The 25,716-nt window shown below is 29.9% G+C and overlaps 2 protein-coding genes and 1 non-coding gene across 4 annotated transcripts; 1 reads left to right on the top strand and 2 right to left on the bottom strand.

Moving 5' to 3' along the window:
* Positions 1-1,039: 1,039 nt before the first annotated feature.
* Positions 1,040-7,718, bottom strand: LOC100803916 (transcription factor bHLH35). Of its 2 annotated transcripts, none has more exons than XM_014770158.3 (5): positions 7,321-7,718; positions 6,856-7,036; positions 5,743-5,973; positions 4,928-5,098; positions 1,040-1,333 (listed from the first exon to the last, which is right to left on the bottom strand). In XM_014770158.3, exons 1-5 carry the CDS (start codon positions 7,668-7,670, stop codon positions 1,244-1,246), a joined length of 1,023 nt encoding a protein of 340 aa, XP_014625644.2. In that variant the 5' UTR covers positions 7,671-7,718; the 3' UTR covers positions 1,040-1,243. The 2 variants fall into 2 exon arrangements, with proteins under 2 accessions (XP_014625644.2, XP_014625645.2); XM_014770159.3 differs by having other exon boundaries at positions 1,040-3,575; positions 7,321-7,708.
* A 6,196-nt stretch (positions 7,719-13,914) lies between these two features.
* LOC100816571 (mannosyl-oligosaccharide 1,2-alpha-mannosidase MNS1) lies at positions 13,915-21,261 on the top strand. The gene is made up of 14 exons (XM_006600413.4): positions 13,915-14,085; positions 14,616-14,663; positions 14,773-14,964; positions 16,492-16,604; positions 16,855-16,920; positions 17,056-17,227; positions 17,664-17,753; positions 17,921-18,045; positions 18,699-18,764; positions 19,137-19,245; positions 19,327-19,425; positions 20,048-20,128; positions 20,203-20,373; positions 20,657-21,261. The coding sequence occupies exons 1-14, from the start codon at positions 13,915-13,917 to the stop codon at positions 20,897-20,899; spliced, it is 1,746 nt and encodes a 581-aa protein (XP_006600476.1). The 3' UTR covers positions 20,900-21,261.
* Positions 21,262-24,515: 3,254 nt separating this feature from the next.
* On the bottom strand, positions 24,516-24,588 carry TRNAA-UGC (transfer RNA alanine (anticodon UGC)). Its single transcript has one exon. It is a non-coding gene; the product is annotated as a tRNA-Ala (tRNA).
* Between the last annotated feature and the right edge of the window lie 1,128 nt (positions 24,589-25,716).

Raw genomic sequence — 25,716 nt, 5'->3', positions numbered from 1 at the left:
ATTTAATAGTTATATAATGACACAATATTAAATAGTTTTACAATTTTAATTAATTAGAAATTATTGTTGGTGTGATTTTTAGGTTAATTACAATAAATTTATCATGTAATATATTGTGATCGAATGAATGAAAGTATAAAATATTTACAATAAAGTGAGCTTAATTAGCAGAAAAACAGAAGAAGAAGATGCATGGCGCTAGGCCCATAGAAATAAACATGAAACATAAACATTGATAGAATGAACTGAGTCCGAAATGCCAAAACTAAAAAAGAAAAAGAATAAGAGGGGTTCAGAAATCCTTCTCTTGTCAGTTTATGGTACGGAGATCAGATCAGAGACTTAATTTTCTGATTATTGCATTCCATTGCACCTTGCAATTTGTTGAAGATTACTTGGCTGGATCATATCATTTTTTATTTATTTTTGTTGGGTCAATGATTGGCCCAATTCAGTCTCAACATGTTTTGTTATTAACTTTTCTTTTTTCTTTTCTTGTTATTTTTGTATTGGGTCCATATTTTTTTAAGCAAACAAAAAGAAAAAAGGGCAGGGGGTTGTCAAATCTAGCCCAATTGAATTAGTTTAATATATATATATATATACACACACACACGGACAAAATTGGGTTTCAAGTCACCTCTCAGAACTCTTAAATTTTTTTTCTTTATTTTTATTGGCAAAATCTAAATAATATCAGGGTGAGAATTATTAATTTAACAGTTTATCGAATATCAAATGGGCACTCAATTTTTTTGTACCCTTTTTTTATACCAAATTTCTTTTGTACTCTTAAAATTTGTTAAAGAATTCCTTCAGAACATTTATCAATAATATTAAAAAAAATGGATAGCATTAATTGAAAAATTAAAAAGAAATATTCTGATAAAAACCTTAATTATAAACTATTATCAATATTTTTAAGTTATATGTTAAATTAAAACATCTTACTTGTCCTAATAATTGTAATTTTATTGTCGGTTAATGATTGACATTTTTTGTGATATTAGTGTGCTTCAAAGTTATTTTTACCATGAAGAACATGAAAATGCGATTTCATTAATAACGTAAAGCTTACAACGTTAGAGGCTATCAACATCAACATACAGAAAATGGAAAAGAAAAAGAAAACTTGCCAACTTTCGAGTTTAAGACTCATTCACTACAGATAATTAACATTGAGTGAGAAAAGGAAACTCAACAAACAGAACAATCTCAGCTTCGATCTGAACTCGTTTCTTCATCAGATACTCATTGGGCTTAGAGGATCATTGAGAGCTGAAATCGCTGTCTGAATTTTTATATGCAAAAAGTCTCTCTCTTCTTCATCTGCCTGAAAATACATGTATATATATATATGTGATACAATTAATTCAAAAGCAACACAAAACACACTGGCATCGTTAGTATTTCTTTGTGGCATTCTCATATAATAGATACCTCTCAGTTTTATTTTATTTTTGCTGAATTAGATGCCTCTCAAATTGATATTACTTTTTATTGTACTACGCAATTATTGTTTTGTATATCAAATATTGAATCCTTAATTTTCATTAACTAAGATGATCAACTTTCATCAATATGGTAATTAAAGATAAAGGAGTGAACGTTGTCATCTTTTCAGCAGCATTGGATTCTATTTCGTTTCCTAATCAATCCGAGTAAGACTTCAATTATAGAGTTAAATAAACATGATACTGATCTCCAATGCCCGCATTTAAAACAAACTTTTCTTAGGTGGAAAGATAAGCCTTCTCAAAAAAGGTGGAAAGATAAGTTGATGTGACTACTGTCGCAATCGTCATTTATCACTCGTCTTTAATTTGTGTCATTTTTAAAATTTATTTAATCAAAAAGCTAATATAGCTATACAAAAATTATGTTATGATTCACTCCATTTTTCTTAAATTAATTTCAAGATAAAGTTTAAAATAATTTTAAAAAATATTTGTAAATTAAAATTTTCATTTCATTGTATTACGTCCATTAGTTTACAATAAAAATCAAACCATGTATGCAGTTTATTTGTAAAAATTGCTTTAATTGTTTTAAAGCTTTTCTCTCTCTTTTTTTAAATAAATTTTAGCTATTTAATATATATTTAACCCAATTTCCTTTTTTTTAAAAAAATTAGTAAAAATAATTTGAGTCGACCACTACCTACCTTAACTTCTATTAATACATAAGTTAGCGTACAATTTAATAATTATAAAATCCGAGTTAATTTGATAATCAATTTTAATTAATAATAGTAGTAATTTTTTCACTTTATTATTATTTTTAATAAAATAATAAAGAAATTAACATCTTTATAATTTTTTATTAATAAAAATAAAATTTAGAATACTTAAAAAAAAATTGATGCAAAGATCGAAAGAAAATAAGTCTTAAAATAAAATTGAAAAAATTGAACAACTCTTAAAGTCAACTTAAAAATTAGATTACTTTAAGCCTATATTCTAATGAAAAAATCCAAAATTTGAATCTCTCTCCTATCTTAATAATTAAATTTTATTTTATTCTTATTATATATCTACAATAAAAATATAAATAGGTGAAAATATTCCCTAATTTAATTTTGATGAAACCTGAATGTCACTTAATTATTGTGATTATATGGTGATGCATTTTTTAAAATAGCTATAATAATTAAGTATAAAAAATCCATTCCATTTTATATGTTTAAGTATAATTAAATAAAGACATCAAATTTGTGAAGTGACAGAGAAAAGATTCTCATAATTACATTTGAATTTCTGTGTTTTTCACTTTTTAAGTTTGAATAAGTATACTGCTACGTATCTTTCAAGATTCCATTCAAAAACTAAATCCTTATCCACATCAATCTGAATATTAATCTAAAATGAAAAGACCAGACCCTGAATAGTTTTGTTTTTTTAAATAGAGAGGATCTCAGCGACGAAAAGTGTATAAGTAAAAATAATTATAAATACGTTTAATGTCATTTTTATTATATTATATTTTATATTTATTTCATTCTAATACATTAAATTTTAAAAAATTTATTCTAATTTTTAAGTTTTTAAAATGTATAATTTTAATATTTTATTTTAATTTTGAGTCATAAGCATTACTATTTTGTTAATTTTAAATTTTTTAAAATAATTAATTTAATATAATAAAACTAAAAATCATTATTATCTTTATTCTATTTAAAAAAACAAAAAAAAAAACTATACTTCCCTCGAGAGTGCCGCCGCACCTCAGCTACCCCGACTCTTGGGACGAGCCCTTCGCGCCGGCGTCGACCAAGCTCCGCCTCATGTGCAGCTACGGCGGCCACATGAGGGCAACTTGGATCCAACATTAAGGCTGAAATCAAAGGTTGTGTTTCCAGCATTGTTTGGAAACTGTTAACGTATGAAATCAAGGAACGTTGAGGTTCTTTGCCACGAGGAGAGAAGAGGTTACAAAAGCATCGGCAATGAGGGATGTGACTTTCACCTTGGTCTCTTCTTCCGTCATTTGTATACCCTAGAGGGTGACCCTCTGGCCTCTGGGATTCCATCGCTGATGCAATAGGGGCTTTAAGAGAGGCACAACGTGGGTGCCCCCTATTTCACATAATTCACAAGGGGGTTTAGTTTTTTATTTTTATTTTTTTAAAGATAACTACTGTTTTTAGCCATGGGGCTATTAAATTAACTATTTCTTAACAGATCCATAATGTTTATGACGAAAATCAAATGAAATAACTAAAATGGAATATTTTAGATACTTAAAGGATTATAGTGAAATTTTAAATTTTAATATACAAAATAACCGTAAAACATACAAAAATAAAAAGTCACATTAAATCTTATAAATATTATAATAAGTTATAATAAATATAACAACTTAATCATTGCATTCTTAGTGAGGTGAATTCATTTCCAGCGCGGAAATTTCTTTCATATCAACGACATGTGCAATTCACCTAATCACTATACGTCATCGCATTGATTTCTATTCAGATTGTGAAACACGTTTTCTATTCTCGATCCTTCTTATATGGGCCACTACAGTCTACATCTACTTACAAATATACTATTCCTAAAGTTGTATTTTGTCCCCTTCGATTCGTGCTACTACAACCTGGGAAACAAAGCAATGTTTTTTTTTTTTTTTTGTTCTTACCATATTTAATAAAAATGGAAATAATTTTATATATAATTATTTATTTTGTCAAGTAAAAATGAAAATAAAAAGCTATTAGCTAAATAGCTAAAAAATTCCACGAAATTATATTTGGCTCGTTGGAGATGTGAGAAACATGCTGAATAGGTTTTCTTACTAGCCAAATGAGAAATACTAGATTATTTAAGTTTGGCGCAAGTTATTCCACGAATCATTCTGGAATACGGTTATTGTTCAGAATTTCAGGATAATGGGACCACTTTGGTTTTTTTTTTTTTTCTTTTCTTATCCCCTACGTCATGAAATTGATTGAGTCTTTTATTATTTATTTATTTTCAAAAGAATATCTTTCTAAGCATAAAAATCACCAAAATAATCATATAATACTCACATAATTTTTTCTCTATTTTTAAAGCACAATATTCATGTGGTCCTCCCATCAATCTTTGTTTAAAGCACAATATTCATGTGGTCCTCCCATCAATCTTTGTTTAAAGCACAAGATTCACGTGGTCCTTCCTTGTTAATTGCCTCATCAGCTGATTTGAATAGGACACTGCCATAAGGTCCTTAATTCTCATCATTGACCCTAAAATGCCCATTATCCCATAAATGGGTTTCCCACTTTTATTAAAGTGGTCCATAGGTTTCCTAGTATGTGGCCCCCAAAATTCTAGCCGATGAGTATTATTTTTAAAAAAACTAATTTAATCTTTAAACACAAATATTAAACAATTAACAATTTATTTATTTACTTATTAATTTAAGAAGGGCAAAATGGAAGACTAACCTGGATGAAGACTGTCTTCAGAAGCGTGCCTGAAAAAGAAGTGATATTGGCCGTAATGACTTTCAGCTTTAAAGATTCGAACACCGCACACAGTTTTACCATTGTGTCTGTCCTTTTGCTACATGTCAAGCTCACCACAAACGTCTTCTCTCCCATGTATGTTACCCTCAGCTGCCATCCACCAGTTCAAAATCCACATCATTCATTGGTTCATATTCGTATAACAATAATCTTATCACATACAAGAGATGTATAAAAATAAAAGAATTTATTCTATTTAAATTATTAAAAAAATGTTTAATATGTTTTATGTTAATGTAAAATATAGTAATTTTTTTTTTTTTTACTTTGAAATCTGTATAATATTTTGGTTCCGTCCTAACGACAGGAACTAAACAAAATTTTTATATTTTGTAATGACATAAAAGAATGGACTAAAAACAAAGATCATATATTTTATAAGAACATAAAATCAAAACTATTATATTTGTAGAACTAGTGGACATGTAATGCGTTGTGTTAATTACAGGTTTATGACAGAAATCAAAATAGGTGATGATGAACATTAGTACATTACAAGGATAAAAAAAAAGTTTACAACAGCCGAAAATATAGTGTGCTATATTTATAATTAAGGACCTTAAGCATATTCAAAACAATATTAAAACTATTTATTACATATTTTTTCAACTCATGAACTTATACACTCAATTTTAAGATAAAAAATGTTATAGTAATGAAAATAATAGCCCCAAGAGTTTATGTATATTAACTAATATAAAATATACAAGAGAGTGATGAGTTAAGAGTTATACGTCAATTATTTCAATTGGAGAATTTCTTGAACTGACAGAACCGAATAGCTGTTCTGTTCTCTTCTTCTTGGACCTGAGCAGAATAGGGAGGTCCTGGTCAAATTCATAGGTTGGGTTTTTGAGTTTATTCCCAGATTCAAGATCCAAAATCTCAGCTTGGATTCTCTTCTCTTGGTCATGCAAGTGCTGGATGTACTCAATAGCATCCTTAATGATAGAAGCCTTATCCATCTGTGCACATTGGTCATCAACAAATTAGTATACGTTTGGATTGCATTCAAAATCATGGTGAAACATGATGAGTTGGATCAAATTTAATTTTGACCAAAAGTTTGCATGTTTGGTTATTTTTATAGAATCAATTATGATGAAAAAAAATCATGTTACAGTTGAAAGAAGTAGCAATAGTTTCTCCTTCTACCAAAATCAAGTATAGTTCATTTTTATCTAATTTATCCTCGTATCAATACTTTCATTATATGTTCTTACTATATTTATTTAATTTTAAATACATTTTGTCTAATTTATCCTTACACTCATATCCTTAATAATGTGATAAATCATATTAAAAAAAGAAATGTAACGTAAAAAAATATCAAAAAGAGAAAATAGTATTTATCCTCTTTCACAAAAAAATTATCCTCACACTCATGTCCTTAATATTATTTATACTTTAAATTGATGCTTATGTTAAGTTAATACTTTTATTATCTATTTTAATTTTAATGTTTTATAAGGAATGTGGTTCAATTTCAAAAATTAGCATATTATATAAACATAGCCTTAATTTTAATTATATACATAAGACATATTTTATGAGAGAAAATAACTCATATAAAAATAAAAAAATTAAATCTGAATCGTATAATTATATATTTAGAATTGAGATTTAATATAAAAAATTAATATAATTTTTTCATGTTATTGTATAATCAATTCTGTAAAATCAGTTACATTCGAAATCAATTTTTTCACAGTGAATTCAAATCACACTTAAAGTAATAATTGCAAAGAATACGTGTGTGGTAGCTCCTGGCTAGATATATAGCTGTTTTTAACCCTCTTTTCAGGAATCGAAATATACGAAGGTGGTGGGGTTAATTTGTTGCGTACCTTGGTAATGTTGGGGACCACTGCTCTTAGAGCAAAAAGCCTATCGTTGAGCTTCTTCCTTCTATTCCTCTCGGAGACAATGTTCTTAGATGCCACCGATGAAGAAGCACCAGTACCGTCCGGGGAGCTTGAATCATAGTACCCTGACCCTGATAACGCTGCCTCATCCATTATCGCCCAGCTACATGCATGCATGTGTCATCACCAAAATTAATTAATCAATCAATCAATACGCACGTTTATACCACTAAATTAAATCAACATGTGGTTGATATGAGTATAATTGTGTTTGGATCTTCCTTAAATAAGGTAAATATCAAATTCAAGCATATAAAAAAAGTGTAATTGAGAAGAGAGACTTCAATAAAAAAAATAGTCAGTGAGATTGTTTTACAAAAATTAGTTACGGTGAATGAAAAAATATATACATACAAGAACATGATGAAGAGGGGTTGATTATAATACCTGCCAAGGTCTTCGTTTTGGAAAAGCATGTCGTTCTCCGGCCAGTAGCCGTACTCCTCACCAATATTCTCCATGGTTAATTTGAAGGGCAGAAGCTCGTTCGCGGAATTAACGATCCAAGTGAGGGAATAAAGAATATGATGCGCCAAGGTTTTGGTATTTCTCTTTCTTTCTATTTTTGGTCTGTTTTCTTCACTTTTATTTTCCACTTCTGCGTGGTATATATGTATATATAGGGGAGAGGAGACCATCGATGATGGGAATTGATGTTGCTGTTCGTCTGTCATGCTCTCTCTCTCTCTCTCTCTTTGTTTCCGATGTTTAATTTGCTGCTTCCTCGAAACATCCATCCAGACAGTCAAACAATGTGTGGTCTGTGCGGCCGCGTTATTCACGTTGAATTCAATCAGACTTTTTGTGCCCACAAAATTAATATACTATAATTTTTTTATTTATTAAAATAAAAAACTACACTAAAAAATTTATAACACTCTCAACTCATACACATCTAATTCATTCACTTAATTAAGTTAGACTTCCTTAATAATTAATATATTATATAACTCTAAATCATACATTATGACATCCTTCTTATGTATATATTAATATAAATATTTATTTATTTACATATATGAGTTTTTTTAAAAAAAATTTCCCTCAACCTTCTATTCAATACACTTTATTCTCCTCACCTTTTCATCAATCTTTTCTCTTATCTCCTCCAAAAACCTAATGTGCTTAGTCACAAGGATTCCAATTTTCCTCTTCAAATCCCTAAACTCATTTTCAACCTTCATAAATATGCTTGAAATTCTCAAGCATTCCTTTCACCTCGCTCAAGACCTCCTCCTTATTCGCATCCTCCAATTTTAAGAAGCTGAGTCAAATTGCAAAACCCAACAACGAAATGAGGTTGTCATATTACTAGATTGTCAGTGATCCAATCAATAAGCATGATGTCATCGATGATGGGAAGCACGTTTTTCTTGACGATGCTGACACGACTATGGTGTGTGGAGTATGCTTCGAGAACACGCGCCTACCAATTGATTGAAGTCGTGCTTGTGGACGAGATGTTTGACCTCCCTCTGTCATTGTTGACACTAATCTCTGTTACTTTCAACTTCCTCCAGTAAGAATCTCTCATTTTCAAAACTATCGTAACTTATTGAGTTGAATTTGTGATTTAGGGTTGTGATTTGTGATTGGAGTTTTTAATTTGTGATTTTAGATTTTTAACTTGTTCTGGGTTGTGTTGTTTGTCTGAGTTTGGGATTATGTTCTTGATTTGAGTTTTTAGATGTTGTTCTTATGATTACTGAATGAACATGTTTAGAGAAAATCTATATTTTGGAATGATTTTTAATCACTAATAACTTTATATTTTTAATGACGTTATATTTGTCTTTAAGTAAATTTTTAAAAAATAAATTATTAAATTAAATTGAAATAATAAGATAAATGATCAAATAGATTATTTGAATTATTTTAAATGTATGTTAAATTTTTATTTAAATTTTAAAGATAGAATATCTATATGTATTTGAAATTATTTTTTATATTTTATGTCTGCTTGTTAAACTAGTGTTTAGTTTAAAAGTATAAGAAGTTACATTAAATGCATTTAAGGGGAAATTCAAATGAGAAGAGAGAATTTAGAATTTTATATCCAAGAGAATTTATTTCTTAATATAACCCGACGTATGCATGATTTGTTGTTGTAGGAAATGACTTAATATGTTCTGAGCCGCAGACGATCATTCTTCATATTGCGGCGCGCACTTTGGTCAAACCGTTTATACGCAGCCACAGTGTGCACGAGGATGATTTTTTCTGATTTTTCCTGTTTTTTTTTTCTGGTCCTTCCTGTCACATCACTTTTTTGTTTTATTTTAACTTGATATTTTTATTTAATGTAATGAAAATTAAGAAGAAATTTATTTTTTTTACATAAATAGTGTAAAAATTTATGACGTCACAATAAATAAATATAATTTAAAATGAACAAACATAGGTATGAAATGGGGTGAATAAGTGAAAAATGAAAATGAAATAGTATTTTAGGCCGATTTATAATCCCAAGGGAGATCAACATGAATAACCTCTTGTACAATTTATTAAGAAATGTTGCCCCTACTAATTAAGGTTAAATTATTGATTTGATTTCTGTAATTTTACTATTCATCTATTTTTAATTTCTATAATTAGAAAATAATTTTTTTTAGTTTTTATATTTTAATTATTTTTTAGTCTTTATAATTTATATTTTAATTTTTTTTAGTTTTTATAATTTGAAAGTGATTTTTTTAGTTTCTATATAAAAAAGATACAATAATAAAATTATAGAAATCAAATGAGTAATTAAACCTTAAACTAAAAATTATTTTTGTTTTTCAATTTTTTTCTTGAAAATAGACTGCTTATTTTCTTATGAACTTTGTATAATAAGTGTTGGACTGATCTTATATTTTCAAGGAGATGATAAGCTAAAAAAAGAGTAAAACACACTTTTAGTATTTATATATAACAATTGAAGTTTAGTGTTTATTTTTTTATGTTATTATAAAATTTTGGCTTAATTGTAATTTTAATTTTTATGCATGTGTCTTAATTATGTGACTTTAGTATCTCAGATTATAATTGTGCCAAATAGGTTTCTTAAATATTGCAAATGTACTATTCTAATTTTTAGATTATGATTTGATTGATTGGATCTCTCAATTATCACAATCATATCATTTTAATTCTTTCGTCACAAAAAATCTATTTCATGTTGATATGATGAATTATTTAGCTATATGATTTCTATTTTGAAATGTGGAAGTTTAATATCTTGAATTTCTGCGATTTTATTACACATATAAAAATTATGGACTCTATTAAAAAAATACTTCAAAAATTTAATTATAGAAATTATAAAATAATATAGACATCTACACAATCATTTAGCCTTCAAAAAAATAGTAGTATTCTAATATTTTTAGTGTTCAGTTTGAATCACGAATTCGTATTTTTTTAAAAAAATATATAAAAATATTAACTTGAAATTTCATTCACACTATGTCTATGCCACGAGTCTATGGTTGTTACGTGTACTGGCCCAAGGATCTGGACGAATTTTAGGTGAACAAGTAGGGCCCATCCCTTAATTCCCTCAGCATCCTTTATGCATATATGAGAGATTTTTTTAAAAAGAATATTAATAGAAAAAGTAATTAAGAAAGTTAAAAAAAAAACTATTTGATATTTGCTTATTTTTCTAGTAGTATATCTTATCTATAGTTTTAATTTACACGTAAAATTAATAATAAATATTTTTATTAATCTTATTATTTATTAGAATTTAGAAGTTAAATATTGAAATAGTTTAAAACCCCTTTATAGTCCTAGTCAGTCCCTGGGAACTTGAGTCTTCATGCATAACCACCGGCCAAATGCATAACCACCGGCCAACTTGAGTCTTCATGCATCACTTCCAAGAAAGTCCATATTACAATTTACACATCGTTTTTCAACTCTCGGTTCCCCCTGATAAAGCAAATTACATGCATGCATTTCACTCAAGCACAACAATCGTGTAACAAGACAACGAATCATTTTATAACAAAAACATTTTATGATCATAAAATAATTAGACAATCATTAATTACAAGTCACTAGGTTTAATGTTTTTTTAGTGAGTCATATGGGTCAATCCAACTTACCATAAGTTAAGCCGTGTGAACAAAATTGTAGGTGAATCGAGTGTAATTTTTAAGTTAACCGAAAATTACAATTTTAATTTTTTGAAACAAGAAATAATTTAAAAATCCTGAATACTTTATCGAATCTAATATCACATGATTTTATTGGTTTTTTTAAAAAAAGATCGGCCTTTAATTGGAAAACCCGATATCTAGAGATATATCCAAACTAATCCAAAAAAAAACATCAATTTTCAATAATTAATTTACGGTTTATTTTTAGATCGATTAAAACTTTTTTTTATCAGTGGGAAAGAAAAAATGTTAAGCTGATCGATTTAGATTTAAACATCCATACACATACCGCTGAATTAAGTGAGCTAGCCTCTCTTTCATAGGATTAATTACTTTTACATAAAAGTTAGATTATTGATTTTTCATTCGAATCATCAAATGGCTTGGCATTATAAAATACCCCCAAGCAGACAAGTTTTTCTTTTGGAGTTGAAGTTGAAGTTAAAGTAGCATTAGAGGGACGCGTAAAAGAAATCACGCCTAGCCAGATAATGATAAGCTTTTATATATCGAAGGTTCACACGCAATATTTGACCAACCCTAGCTGGCCTAATCAGAATCTGCAGGCAATTTCTCTCATCACCGAAACCTACGTATGGCAATGATAATTTTAAATTCTTTCATCATGTTTCTTTTTACAAGTTCTCTTTATTATTAAATAAAATATATCAAATAATTTTTATAATTTGAGAATAATAAATATAGTATTATATAAATACTTTTTAAAATAATAAATATAAGTTATTATAATTCATTTAGATAATTAAGATAAAAGTTAAAAAAATACATAATTCTTAACTAGTTTATAAGTGTATTGAGGTGTTTGGCAAGTGTATCAAATTGCTTTAAGCAGTAATTCTCGAAAGTTCGAGTATCGTTTCCACATAGATTTTATTGCACTTTATTGAATACTCTTCAATTTGTAAGTGAGAAATAAATAGTAAAAGCAGGAATAAATCCGAGAGTAAATTGCTACTACTAGATCAAACAATTTAAAAAGATAATTAATTGAGATGAAGATGCTAAGACCGGACAAACCTAATTGGCCTACGGTGCATGAAATTATGGTGTTACATTACCAATGCAATTGAACTTGTTCTACCCACATTTGTCTGTTTTACTTGTCCCTAACATGACAAACCTATTTTAACTACCTATCTCCCAAATGCCTTTGTGAAAACTCAATAATTAAAATGCATTAAGATTAAATTCTAGATGTTTGTTAAATGCATGGGCATTGGGCCATCATTCTATGCCTAGCAATGCTGACCCCAAAGATTCTTTTCTTTATTTGTTCTATTAGGTGTTACCCTTTTCCAAGCGTATAACTCCTAAAACTGATACATGTTAAACCCTTATTAGGAAATACCCTCTCCCGAGCGAATAAAACCCAAAAGAAATTTAAGACGTAAATGCAAGATAAAAAGAAAAGAATTAGAACATAAAACATGGAAGGAATTCTCTTTGCATTGATAACTCTTGAAGTACATCATACATCGCTGGCTTTATAGGCATGTCAGACCCTAATTAGGGGATTAGCCACTCATGGCCATTGAGGGACTTTACAACTGAGGGGTGAAAGAAAGAATGAATAGGAAAACAAAGAATATAGAGAGGGAGGGAGAGCTGGGGCTTGGAATGCTGAGAGAAGTGCTCTGAGGTGAGGTGCGTGATTCCTCCTGGACTGACTCTCTATTTATAGTTGTTGAAACGAGCTTCGGGCTTTCGTAGGCGCTCTTAGCGCGACACCCCGCACTTAGCGCGTTCAGATCGTGTGCTTAGTGCGTGTTACAGGCTTAGCGTGTGCTTCTGTTGGACTTAGCGCGTGACGCGCGCTCAGCGCGTGTATTGGGCTGAACTTGCTTTAAATTTTCTTCTTTTCTTCATTTTTTTCTTGCCTTTTTGCTTGTTACACCTCCAACCTTCGGATCTACAGCCCAAAATTCAAATTTTATCAATTCTTTAACTTTTAGTTACAAATAACTACTAAATAATTAATTTTAAGTTAAAATTTGCCTGGTTTTTTATTATTAATTCACAATTATTTAGCAGTTATCAAAGTGAATTGAAAGTTTTAAAAAAATGTAAGCCCCACTAAATAATATTAATTAATTACTAATTTGGTTCCTAACTATTCGACATATGAGTTTTCTTTTGATGTAAAAGCTAATGTATTTAATATCTAGCTTAAATAGTACATCTTTAGAGAGAAAAAAATTATTCAAAGGTAATTAAAATAATTTACGCTATTATTTAAATATAATTTATCATGTATGATAAATTTATTAATTTTTGTAATAATTATCCTAAAAGTCATATTACTAGTAACTTATAATTGAATGATAATATACGACTATTTTACACTATCATTATATCATCATTAATTTTTTTTATTAAAGAAAATAAAGTAAAAAAGTTAAACAATGAGTGAAATATTTAAAATTTATTTTTAGGTAATTAAAGCTATTTTAAAAAAACTATGTTATTTTTAGCTGTTATTGTAGGATATTCATCAACAAAACTCTTTAATAATAAAAGTATTTAAAATTTTCAATTTAGTAAATTAATTAACTGAAGGATGAGAATGATTAAGATAAAGAGCAAAGAGCAAAGAGCAAAGAGAGCGGAGGAGTTCTAAAAATATGGAAAAGTCCTCCGACATTTATTGCGTGCGTTCTTTACGTTGAGGTTACAACTTACGCATCCTTTTGCACCACCACTTATAACAATACCATTCTCATCTCAACTCTTATTCTTTACCATAATATATGAAATATGCATTGTTAATACTTCATCTTTTTCTCTTAATTACTTTGGTAATTTGTTTCTGGGAGGAATGGGCAAAAAATCTTCTTCATCATCTACATCATCTACATCATCTGTATGGAGATATTTGCAACCCCGTTATTACATAAAGAGGCCTAAACGACTGGCATTGGTCCTTATGATTTGTGTATCAATTACATGGCTTTTCTATGATCGCAAATCACTCAATACAGGACACCAGGTCATTTCACTATATATTTATTCTAATGTTCTTTGAAATTAACAAATTAGTATTTGTCATTTTTGTTATAAACATGAAATCAGTATCCTTTTTTGTAAACTTCTACAAGAGATTTAAAAAAATAAAAAGACTAACAGAACAAAGCTAATAATCACTTTTTTCTTCCTTGTTTTTTATTTTTGCATTTAATTGTTGTTTTCTAAAAGAAATAACAAGTTTTAAAGTCTAGAAGGATGGGGTGGGGTATAGTATAGCTTTGTATTATGGTCTCATCTCACCCCTAAACACCAAAGAGATTTAATTTAATTGATTGAAAATAGTATATGATTTATTGTAAATCTCTTTATATCTGTTTTTAATTTCTACAGGTAAAAAAGAAAATCTCACCCCTAATCATTTAATATAATTGTTAATGCATTGATTTAGGTATTTTGAACTTGCTTTTGAGGTCTTATAATATAATGGCTTGGATTTTTGAAATATAGTTCTTTAAGCTATTTGTTTCTCTATGTTTTCTTTTTTTTGGCCAGGATGACATTTTGAAATTAAAAGAAGAATTTACTCGCTTGGAAAATACAGTAAGAAGTGCAGATTTTGATTATCTAGAGGGTTGCTGCTATGCTTTTTAAATTTTGTTTTTGGGCTGAGTGGTATTGTTGGCTTAGTTTGAGTTATTGGATGTCGCAGGTAGAAAATATAAAGGGCCATATGAAAGACTCGACAGAAAGTATCGAAAATGATGAAGCCAATAAATTCACCAAGGATATTTCTGTTGAAGAAGATCCTATCAATATACGACGAAGAGATAAAGTAAAAGATGCCATGCTTCATGCTTGGACATCTTATGAAAAATATGCATGGGGAAAGGATGAACTTAAGGTTTTTCTTAATATTTTCTCAACTTTCTAGTCAATCCACTACTTGATATGAATATTATGATTGGTGCTTGGTTTGCTCCCCCCTCCCCATTAAGGGATTTGAGTTGTTAGTGAAGTTATAATTACTCATTGTAAAAGAAACAAGTTAATCAACTAGCCTCTCATTGCACATCATTAAGTTAACTTTTTTTTTAATTTTTTTATTTAGATAGAGCATCATTAAGTTGATTTTGATGATATACATTCATGTCATTTGCACAATTTTTTTTTCTGGCTAGGCCGTCAACAAGTAAAGCCTATAAGTGAGATTAGAGAGTAAAAAGTTATTCACCATCACATTTCTTATTACAACCGCAATGAGTTAAGATACCAACTTGTGAGTCTGGTTACAATCACAAATTTTGTAGGCTGGGGAATGCGATGAGCTTTTTCCTAAACTAACAACACCTCTCATCTCAAAATAAAACTCAACCTATCCCATAAGAAAATATATTAGAAGTTAACCTTACCGCCCCATCCTACATATATAATATTCTTAATTAGTTTTATACAATAGTCAATAATCTTAAAATTAATCTATCACACCTTATAAATTAAGATGCATTAAATTGCTAAATCAATGGAGATTTATTAGGTTATGAAAAAAGGATATTGCTTAATAGAGTATAATAAACATTCACTTCATTGCTTGCTAAGACAATGCTAAGACAAAACATGGCACTTATTTAGATGAAGAGTGTGGGATGGGGTGGGGCAATTTGATGCCAAACCCACACCCATATCACAACACTATTCCACCCTCTGTCCCATAGTAGGGCAGCTCCTTAACTCTCCCTATATGCAGGGTAGGATAAGTAAGGGGTTATCAGGGACAGATCTATGTTCTAACTTATGGGACAATTGTTCCCATTAAGTAAATTTTTTTACTTGAATACTTTCAATAATTGTTATTTTTGTTTTGTAAAAAAATAGGTATTGCTGCCATAAAATATTTTTTCAAATAAAAGAATGTAAAAAAATTGACACTAATTTTATCCATTTTATTCTTTTAAATTTGTAGAAACTTAGGCATTTTTGTTTTTTTTATTATGAGATTGTGTATTTATTTTGTAAAAGCTTATAATATTTTTTGTTTGTAAAAATACTATGAACTATTTCTTTATTCCCACTAAAGAAAGTTTCTGAATCTGAGGGTTATGATTGCAAAACTTGAAAATTTGCTTCATAAGGAGGTGGATGCAATCCTTTTGAGTAAGCTATTGAAGCTTGCAAAAGATATATCTTTGATATACTGAGACAAGGATCTTCATTCAACTTTTGATCCATCAAGGGATATATGAATTTTTACATTACAAGACACAATAATATATGCACATAATTCTTTGTTTTATATATGCTATAATCTAGAGTCTGGAATTGTCTTCCGTCTGAACATATTTTGTATCTTTCATTCACATTTTGGATTTTTCATTTCATCCTTGGTAAAATTTAAATTAAGCAGCTAATTAGTTTGTTATTCCTTTTACAGCCACAATCTATGAATGGTGTTGACAGTTTTGGCGGTATGGGGGCAACTTTAGTAGATTCACTCGACACATTATTTATAATGGGTCTTGATGCCCAATTCAAAAGAGCTACAGAGTGAGTTGTACATTATTTTTAATACAATTGATTATGGAATCTGCTATGTGTGCTTCAAAATGTTTGCGTATATTCTTACTTTCTTCTTACAATCCTTTTCAACTTTGCTACAAGTTGAATTGGAAAAACAAAAAGGAGAAAGGATTTCGTCCTTTTCCTACTCTATTTTTTTTTGTTATTGTGCATAGTTCTAGTTTCTGTGTTCAAGGATTGGTTATGTTCAAAGCATCCAATATAATAAATATTGCAGGTGGGTTGCAGAATCATTGCATTTTCACCAGAACATTGAAGTTAGTGTGTTCGAGACAACCATAAGGTTGAATTAGAAGGTTCAATCTTAGTTTTGTTGACATAATTTCTCCGCCACCTTAAAGTTGTTGTAACTTTGCTAGTTGCAACAAATTTTGCTTTCTAGTCCATTTTGTCTCATTTGTCTATTATTTTGGTTTAGAGTTCTAGGTGGCCTTCTCAGTGCTTATGATCTCTCTGGTGACAAAGTTTTCCTTGAGAAGGCTAAAGATCTTGCAGATAAGTTATTACCTGCTTGGAATACACCTTCAGGAATCCCCTATAACAGAATTAACTTGGCATATGGCAATACAAATAACCCTACATGGGCGCGGGTATGTTTTGTCTTCACTATGTACTTCATTTATTTATCTAATATTATTGTCTTAACAAAAATAAGTTATGGTTTATATCAGAATGATTATTTCAATATTTGTTTGACTTAAATATTTAGATCATGTTCACCTTTAACATTAATTTTCATTGGTTGATCAATGGGATCCTTTGGTTGATTAATGGTCCCATCATTTTTTTTTATTAAACTCTCCTAGGGTTTTTAGTATTGAAAATTTTCTGTCACGTTACTATAGATTCAAGGTAATGCTATCTTGATTCTCACTGCATTTGTAATGGTGGAATGGATACAACTGAATGTGGTGGTCTAATTTTAAGCAATGATTTTCAAGATTTGTCTAGCGCACCCACCTATAGACTATAGTGAAATTTTTGTAGCTCGTTCTATGTTCTTAATTGATCGTTCTCTGTTACTAGGGAAACAGTATTCTTGCGGATTCTGGTTCAGAGCAACTTGAATTTATTGCTCTCTCTCAAAGGACAAATGACCCCAAGTACAAGGAAAAGGTAACCCCTTATTGCTTTTTATGTGCTTCCTGACTATTTTTGACAGAAAAATTGTCAACTTTGTATGTCTTTTCCTTTAGGTGAATTGGTTCTAATATTCTAGTTTTTCACATCACTAACCATATTGATTTTGAGAATGTTACGATTTTGCCTTTCGATTATTTCAGGCAGAAAAGGTCATCAAGGAGCTTTATAGAACTTTTCCAGAGGATGGGTTGCTTCCTATATACATTAATCCACTTACTGGAACTAAATCAAGTGGAGCAATTACATTTGGTGCCATGGGTGACAGGTAGTGATACTGATAATAACTTAAAAGATAATTGTCGTATGATCTTATAATTGTTGGCTACCTAGGTCTTCAAATAAAATTCAATTCCAACTTCATGTAAGTTTTTGCTGAACTTTTTGCCTTTTATGAGCCTTACAAAACATAGAAGATACAAATGAGTTGTTAACTCTTCATGAGGAATAGAACAATTTGATGATAAATTGAATATGATAGACTTTAACGATCTATTTAAGCTACCCTTTTTCATTTGCTGTGATTATTGAGAATATGGAGCAAATTAGAGTTACTGATGTATATATTTTGAATGGTGCAAGATGATTTTTAATACGTTAACATGCAACATAGTGATGGTTCACTTACTATCAGAGATGTTTTCATGCATGCATAAACTTGACATATTTAAAAGGAATAACATAGATAAACTATACAAAACACTCAACTAATTTTTATCTTTTGTTGATTGGTAATTGTCATAGTGCGGATCACAACGTGATGACGAAAAAAACAACAAAGGAGTTGTCATTAACATTTATTAAAGGAAAAACAACAAAAAAAAATCTTTTTTATCCTTGACTATGTTATAGATTGCTTGACATTTTTCAATTACTTTATTCTTCACATATTTAACAAGGTTGTCGATTTATGTGTTGTAGCTTCTATGAGTATCTACTCAAGGCCTGGATTCTAGGGAACAAGACTGAAGTTGTAACATTTTATAGGTAATGAACTTGGAATGTTGATTGTCTTTTGGAAAATTAAGCAATTTTATTATCTTTGGTAAGAAGTTATTGATCCAACTATCTTATGTCACAAATCTTACACCTGACTTTGCCTCACACTAATCTACCATGTACATATTTTGTTGCCATAAATTTGTGAAAGAAGCCAAAGTATTATGGAATAAACAACAAAGTATTGTGACAAACATGCCATCACTTTCTTCTATGCTCTAGTCTCGTGTTTCCTAGTTGGTCTGATAAGCTACACATTTGGCAAACCCCTCTTCAGTACTTCTCTAATATGAAAGTTCAAACTTTGAATTAAGCATATATTTGGACCATATTTAATGTGCGAGCAAATGGTGCATCCAGGGAAATGTGGGAGAAATCAATGAAAGGCCTTCAAAGCATGATTAGGAGGTCAACACCTTCATCTTTTACATACCTAATTGAGAGGCTTGGAAATGCAGACTTTGACAAGGTGCTATTTTGAAAAGGAAGTCTATTTTTGCCTTAGCCGAGTATGTCATTAAAAGAATCTTTTATCTCGTTTCCTTCTTAGATGGATGAATTAGCATGTTTTGTTCCTGGAATGTTGGCTTTGGGATCTTCTAACTATGGCCCTGGAGAAGCTGAAAAATTTCTAGCACTTGGAGAGGAGGTAACGGCTATAGAAGTATTTCTATTAAGTAGTTACTTAATTTGACTATGAACATTGAGTCATTCAAACTGTGATGACCTCCTTGTCAAGGGGTAATGAAAAAAAGAAATATGAATAATACATGAATACACTAAGCCTATGGAAAAAGAAAATGACTTGTGAAAAGGGCAAGTTGTTGCTACTCTTGAATGTTCGTAAGTGACCTTCCAATAGTTGGTAATATAGAAGTTGACAAGTATTTTTTTTCCTCTATCAGCAATTCTCCTATAATTCCTAAATGATAGAAACATATAATTTCAAGTATATGATGTTTAAATAGTACCAAATTCTCGATTGTTTTGAAAAGCAGGGTTACACCTTTTCTTGCCTTTTCCCCTAGGAAGTGGAAATTTCATTTAGAACAAAATAAAGAATTAGGTTGCATCTTGTGACTAAGTTGTAAATTCTCTTTCAGACCCAACCACACAACATTCAGGTTTTAGATTTGATTGAATATTGATATTTTTTTTCCAAAAAGGAAATGGTTTGGATGATAATTAATAATTTGTGCTAGAAATATATTGGTTTCAATTGCTATTTTTCTTTCAAACTATACTAAATTCCAATGCATCCTATTGTTCAGCTTGCATGGACTTGTTACAATTTCTACCAATTAACACCAACTAAATTGGCAGGAGAGAACTATTACTTTCGCAATGGACAGGTTTGAATCTTTAATTCTCACATTGCTAGTCAAATCCCCCAAGATGTTATGTGCTAAGGTTAAGAAAATTGTAGGATATGAGTGTTGGTACCTCGTGGAATATCCAAAGGCCTGAAACAATTGAGTCTCTATTCTACCTTTGGCGTTTCACTGGAAACAAAACATACCAAGAATGGGGTTGGAATATTTTTCAAGCATTTGAAAACAATTCTCGGATTGAGACAGGATATGTTGGACTCAAAGATGTAAGAAATTCATAAACTGCTTCAATATTTTCTCCTACATGATTTACTCTCATTCTCAACCCTGAAAAAGTTGTGCATGCATTTGTGAAGTATTCTCATATTGGTGTGAAATGATCATAAATTATGAATGTTCTATCAAGAACTAATGGGATTCATAGATTTTTTCTTTCTTTCTTTCTTTCTCTTTCTTCATTTCAAATATTATAAAGAAAATTGCACAATGAAGCATTTACCCGTTTTATACATTGTGCACTACTAAACATAACTATGGCTAAATGCTCAGGTGAATACTGGTGCAAAAGATAATATGATGCAGAGCTACTTCCTTTCAGAAACACTTAAGTACCTCTATCTCTTGTTTTCTCCTCCATCAGTCATTTCTCTTAACGAATGGGTGTTCAACACAGAGGCACACCCCTTAAGAATTATGACTAGAAGTGCTCATGAAGAGAGTGGTGACCAAGAAGAGGTATTTCCACGTCATTTGCATGGTAGAAAAGAAGGTCGAATTAATTATAAAAAGTAGTTAAGAGTTGTTGCTTTCGGATTCTCATAAACAGATCTTGAAGCATAGTTCCCTACTCTCAACTTAGATCCAAGACTTCAACCTTGTGCTGTGGACACATCATCTTTTACTATCTTTGCATGAGAATGATTCATCATTTTGACTAATGATATTGCTCAGGGGACTGCTGGTTTTGCTTTATCAACAGAGTTATAGGTTGTCTGTCTATGGTGAACAATACTTGGAAGCTTTGTTTATTGGTGTACTTAGTAGGATAAAATGTGGGTGTAAATGCCTAGTTAGAAATAGAGACTATTCTACTTAATTTTTTTACCAACTTTTGCATAATTGTAAATTCTTGTGTATTAGTTGCAACTATGAGATTTAAGTTATCCAATTTTCAATTTTTCAAATTTCTTGACTCTTCTAATTAAAAAAATTCCTGATATTAATGCTTTAGAGATGTAACTTAGTTGATTAGCACTGTCTATGAAAAAGATAATTCATACTAATTCTATGTACTTAATTTTTTTAATGTGATGCCTACAAATATGTTCCCTGATGCTTGCTTTTGTGGTTCTACCAAGTCTTCTGACTGTGTATGAGTGACTTCTTGGTTTATTTACTATTTGAATATTATATACTGTCAAAAGTTCTGATACAATAATTAAACTTGACCCAACAAGGTTAGGTAAGCTTGAAGTTTTACTGATATAACGAGATGAATAAAGAGAAAAGGAATATATTTACTTAATTCTAAAATATTACCAATAACAATAACCATCATTACTTAAACTTCCATTTAGAATAAGACACGACCAATATTGTTTAAATGTATATGACATGCAAACTTGTTTGTAAGCAATAAAGAGTTAGCAAAATCCAAAACCTACTATAAAATATTCCATTGTTTGTAACCGACAATGAACACAATATGAAAGGTTAACAATTGAAATGCATACAGTAAAACACATTAAAATCAACATGGCAATCTCACCTTTCATGTCAAAAGATTTAGATTAGCAAGCAGTTTAATCAAAGAAGAAAAATCCCTACTGGCAGGTGCTCGATCGATTACAAACTCAGGCAGTGATTCAATGAAAAGCAATGAGCAAAAGAAAAATTGTTCTCTTTCTTTCAATCATTTCCTTTGTCTGTTAGTCTGTGTCAAATCCTCACTCTTGTCTCTGTTTGCTCTTTCCTTCTTCTTGCCTCTCCTCTCAATTTCAGAATGATCTTTTAGATCCATTAAGAAAAAATTAAAACTCATTAAACCCTTATTACTAAAACATATATAAATTAAGACGAATAGGATAATGATGATGTTGATAAATTATATATATATATATGTGCACGCTTGTGCGTGTGTGTGAGACAAAAAACATGGCCCAAGGCCAACTAAAAAGAGCACTGGAACCCTTCCAAATTCAAAAGGTACCAGAGAAGTCACCAATTATTAGAATTGGATATATATCAACTCAATAATTTCCTTTTTTCTACTTCTATAACATTTAGCTGTACCTTCATGATACTGTGCCTGGTTTTTAGATTCTTTCTTTCTTTGCACTAAGAATGTGATATTTTATTTACTTATCTCGTGAGATAAAATTTTAGCAAAAAATTGGTGGTGTCATTTATATTCTTCCCTTTTAAGTGTGCTTTTGGATAAACGTGTGTAAACTTGATTAGGAATGATTTTAATTAATGGATTTATATTTAAAATCTTTTATCTTAAAATAAATTCGGTATTATTAAAAATGTACACGGATACGAACTATGGTTCCAACCAAAAAAACGTGTGGATAAAATACGCAAGAAGTTGATGTACAAAACATTTACCACTCACAAAAGTTGAGGTAAACCAGAACACACTTTTATTTTTTAATTTGATTACAAAATCTCATCCGTGGTCCTTGAGTTACAATCCAACTTTAGGAAGCTGATATAGTCTGATAGACTCGTGCCCAAGTGACCCCAAGATCTAATTCTGTAAATGGTAAATGTGAGAGTGAAAAATGAAAAGTAAATGTAATTTATATATGCTGATGCTGAAGTTGAAGGGCACGCTTAATTGCTATAAAGGTAGGGAAAAGGAGGGTAATGTGCAGTGTGTAGATGAATAGAATATTATGTGCAAGAAGAGCAAAGCAGTTATAGTGAGAGGTCTATTCATTAACCAGCATTCTGTAAAACACAAATGCATTATTTTCTGAAGGAACAAGTGATGTTTTTGAAAGGTCTATTTTCAGCCCAGCAGAGACAAACATGCAGGGTTTGTTTGTTCTGAGTAGTCCCTGACCTATTTTGTTAACTTATATAGATATAGATGGCATAGCTAGGCTTTTGTTTTGTTCTCTTGTGTTCTTTTTCCTCATATATATGCTATTGAAGTGCTACTACCCGATTCCTGCCAATTTGTCTATCAATCAATGTTATGGGCAACTGAGCCCAGAGAAAGCTTTTTGTACATCAATTATCAATATGAGGACATACATATACTTATGTGTGACCATCTTTGTGCTACAATTTTTTTGTCTGTGTCAGACCAAAAGGTTGCAAAAGGGATACCGTAAAGAGAATAAAACCTCTAGGCTGGTGTTGATTCGTTTTCAAAGTATGTTGTTGCTCAATAATTATCGTACTGTTGCCAGAAATTTGGGAATTTAATTAGTTGGTTCAGAGTTTCATAGTTTTGAACAATTTTTCCTGTATTTTAATATAATACAGTTTGTTATTGTGTATAAGACAGTGTCTAACTCGAGAATATAATAAGGAAACAAAAGATAGAACAGTGAACAGATTCATAAATGATAAAAATGTACATGGCAAGTTTTCACAAAGGTGTAGGAATAAGGGTCAATTTTTATTTTCATTGCATAAAAGGTTTAATTAAATTTTTGGTTGTTGAAAAATTTGTTCTTTTATTTTTAATTTTTTTCAATGAGATCTTCAAAAAAATCACTTCTTTGTCAAATAATATTTCTATAGTTTTTGTTTCTCCTTTGATTCTTTTAAATATTATAAACCCTTCTTCCTTCTGATTCTTTTAAATATTACAAGTTCTATATCTATTCCTCTTAAATATTACAGACTTCCCGTTTCCTTTCAAAAAAAAAAATTACAGACTTCACGTTTAGTCTACCATTCAGATTTCAGATGAACCAAATAGAGAATTTATGAAATTTAAAAGTACTAAAATAAAATGGAAAAAAAAACGGATCATCTGAAATAAAAAATGCTTTATGAGGATCTATTTTGAAAAAAAAAACATGAAATGAAAAATCACAATATTTTAAGAACTAAATATTTAATTAAACCTTGCAAAAATTTTAGTTTAGGGGAATGAAAAGATGACGTCTAGTTTAGTGCTTAGAGAGAAAAGAAGCAGCTGAAAGAAAAAAAAAATGCAGCAGGATTGGGAATTGTTAATTGGATTACTTTGTTATGCAATGTGTACAGATACAGAAACAACAACCGGAAAAAAGCCAGTATATATAGAGTTGACTTGGGACCAGTGGATTGTGATATGCAAAAAAAGAAATGGAAACTAAGGTGCAAATGCAGCTTCTTCGTCTAACAAATATTTGGTGCTGTGACCAAAAAAATTGAGACTCGTGACTGTACGCACAATAAAAATTGGAGATGCAGGGGATCGAACCCTGTACCTCTCGCATGCAAAGCGAGCGCTCTACCATTTGAGCTACATCCCCATGCTGATAGTTTTTCGATTTCATTTCTATATCAATCTATTAAAGCACCAAATATCTCTGATGAATGCAGTTGAGCATATCTTTTACTTAGATTCACCCTTTACTTAGATTCACCCAATCATGCCACACATACATAATATTTCATCGCATAAAACATTGAAACTTATTATCTCCATTTTCATTTTTTTTTCTCCTCCAAATTAAATAATGATGTTTAAATTAAATGATTGTTATTTACCTTGGTTCTCTTAAAAAAACTATAACTTGGTTGCCCTTTCATAATTCCTCACACACATTAAAGCATACAATTAACCATAAAAAATTATAAGTAAAATGTAATTAAAACAAATGATGTACAACTTTTTTTGTTACAAAAAATTTAGGTCAGTTTTTGCGAGTTCACTGGGTTCAAAGAGCACTACTAATATTTTCATATAGCCTACCAATAAGGTATTTACTTTGATAGTGATTCAAACTCAGGTCTTTGTCAGATATAAGTTTAATTTTTGTCAAATTAACTTTTGTTTTCACAATGTAAAAAAATAACTTATAATTTCTTATCAAAGAATAATATAAAAGTATATTTTATTTTTCAAAATTCAAGCTAACGGATTCAGTCAACCGCAAGTTAAGCCCGCATCAAACTAATAAATTTTTGGATCAAACTGGATGTACCAAAATTACTTTAAACCCATTGTTTTATTAGTTCAATCCATATTTTAGATAAGGCTAACCAGACTTAACCTATTTTAACACCTTTAGGTGATATTTTATATACTATATTTATATTTTAAAATTTTACTTAAATTTGAAAATACTAACGTATTATGTATGAGCTAGACAACTTGCTAGTTTAATTATTAATTATGTTAAAAAAACACTAAAAGCAGTGATTAGTCAATTCATATCAATTTATATGATGTACATAATGCCATAACTATATATGTAATCCCTTGAAAATAACTTGACTAGCTAAAATTGATCAATCAGAAAGTAAGGCTTCATCAGCAGGGTTACTTAACTCGGAATTTATACATTAGGTGCCACAGAATGCCTTTTTATATTATATTCGTATAGGGGTTGAGACAATATAGAAAGACATCTTCAACCATCTAGAGGCGTGTTTCA

The sequence above is a fragment of the Glycine max genome, chromosome 17 (genome assembly GCF_000004515.6).
Source record: "Glycine max cultivar Williams 82 chromosome 17, Glycine_max_v4.0, whole genome shotgun sequence".
Lineage (NCBI taxonomy): Eukaryota > Viridiplantae > Streptophyta > Magnoliopsida > Fabales > Fabaceae > Glycine > Glycine max.
This window is presented reverse-complemented; position numbering and strand designations above follow the sequence as displayed.

What these genes read in the sequence shown, in the direction of transcription:
- LOC100803916 (XM_014770158.3), bottom strand. Translation starts at nt 7,670, where the DNA reads ATGGATGTTTCGAGGAAGCAGCAAATTAAACATCGGAAACAAAGAGAG. An exon ending in CAAAACGAAGACCTTGGCAG is followed by an intron (nt 7,037 to 7,320) that starts GTATTATAATCA and finishes GCATGCATGTAG; the next exon opens with CTGGGCGATAATGGATGAGG. An exon ending in TGAAGACAGTCTTCATCCAG is followed by an intron (nt 1,334 to 4,927) that starts GTTAGTCTTCCA and finishes ATGTATTTTCAG; the next exon opens with GCAGATGAAGAAGAGAGAGA.
- LOC100816571 (XM_006600413.4), top strand. Translation starts at nt 13,915, where the DNA reads ATGGGCAAAAAATCTTCTTCATCATCTACATCATCTACATCATCTGTA. An exon ending in TTTGGTGCCATGGGTGACAG is followed by an intron (nt 18,046 to 18,698) that starts GTAGTGATACTG and finishes TATGTGTTGTAG; the next exon opens with CTTCTATGAGTATCTACTCA. An exon ending in TTCTAGCACTTGGAGAGGAG is followed by an intron (nt 19,426 to 20,047) that starts GTAACGGCTATA and finishes CCTATTGTTCAG; the next exon opens with CTTGCATGGACTTGTTACAA.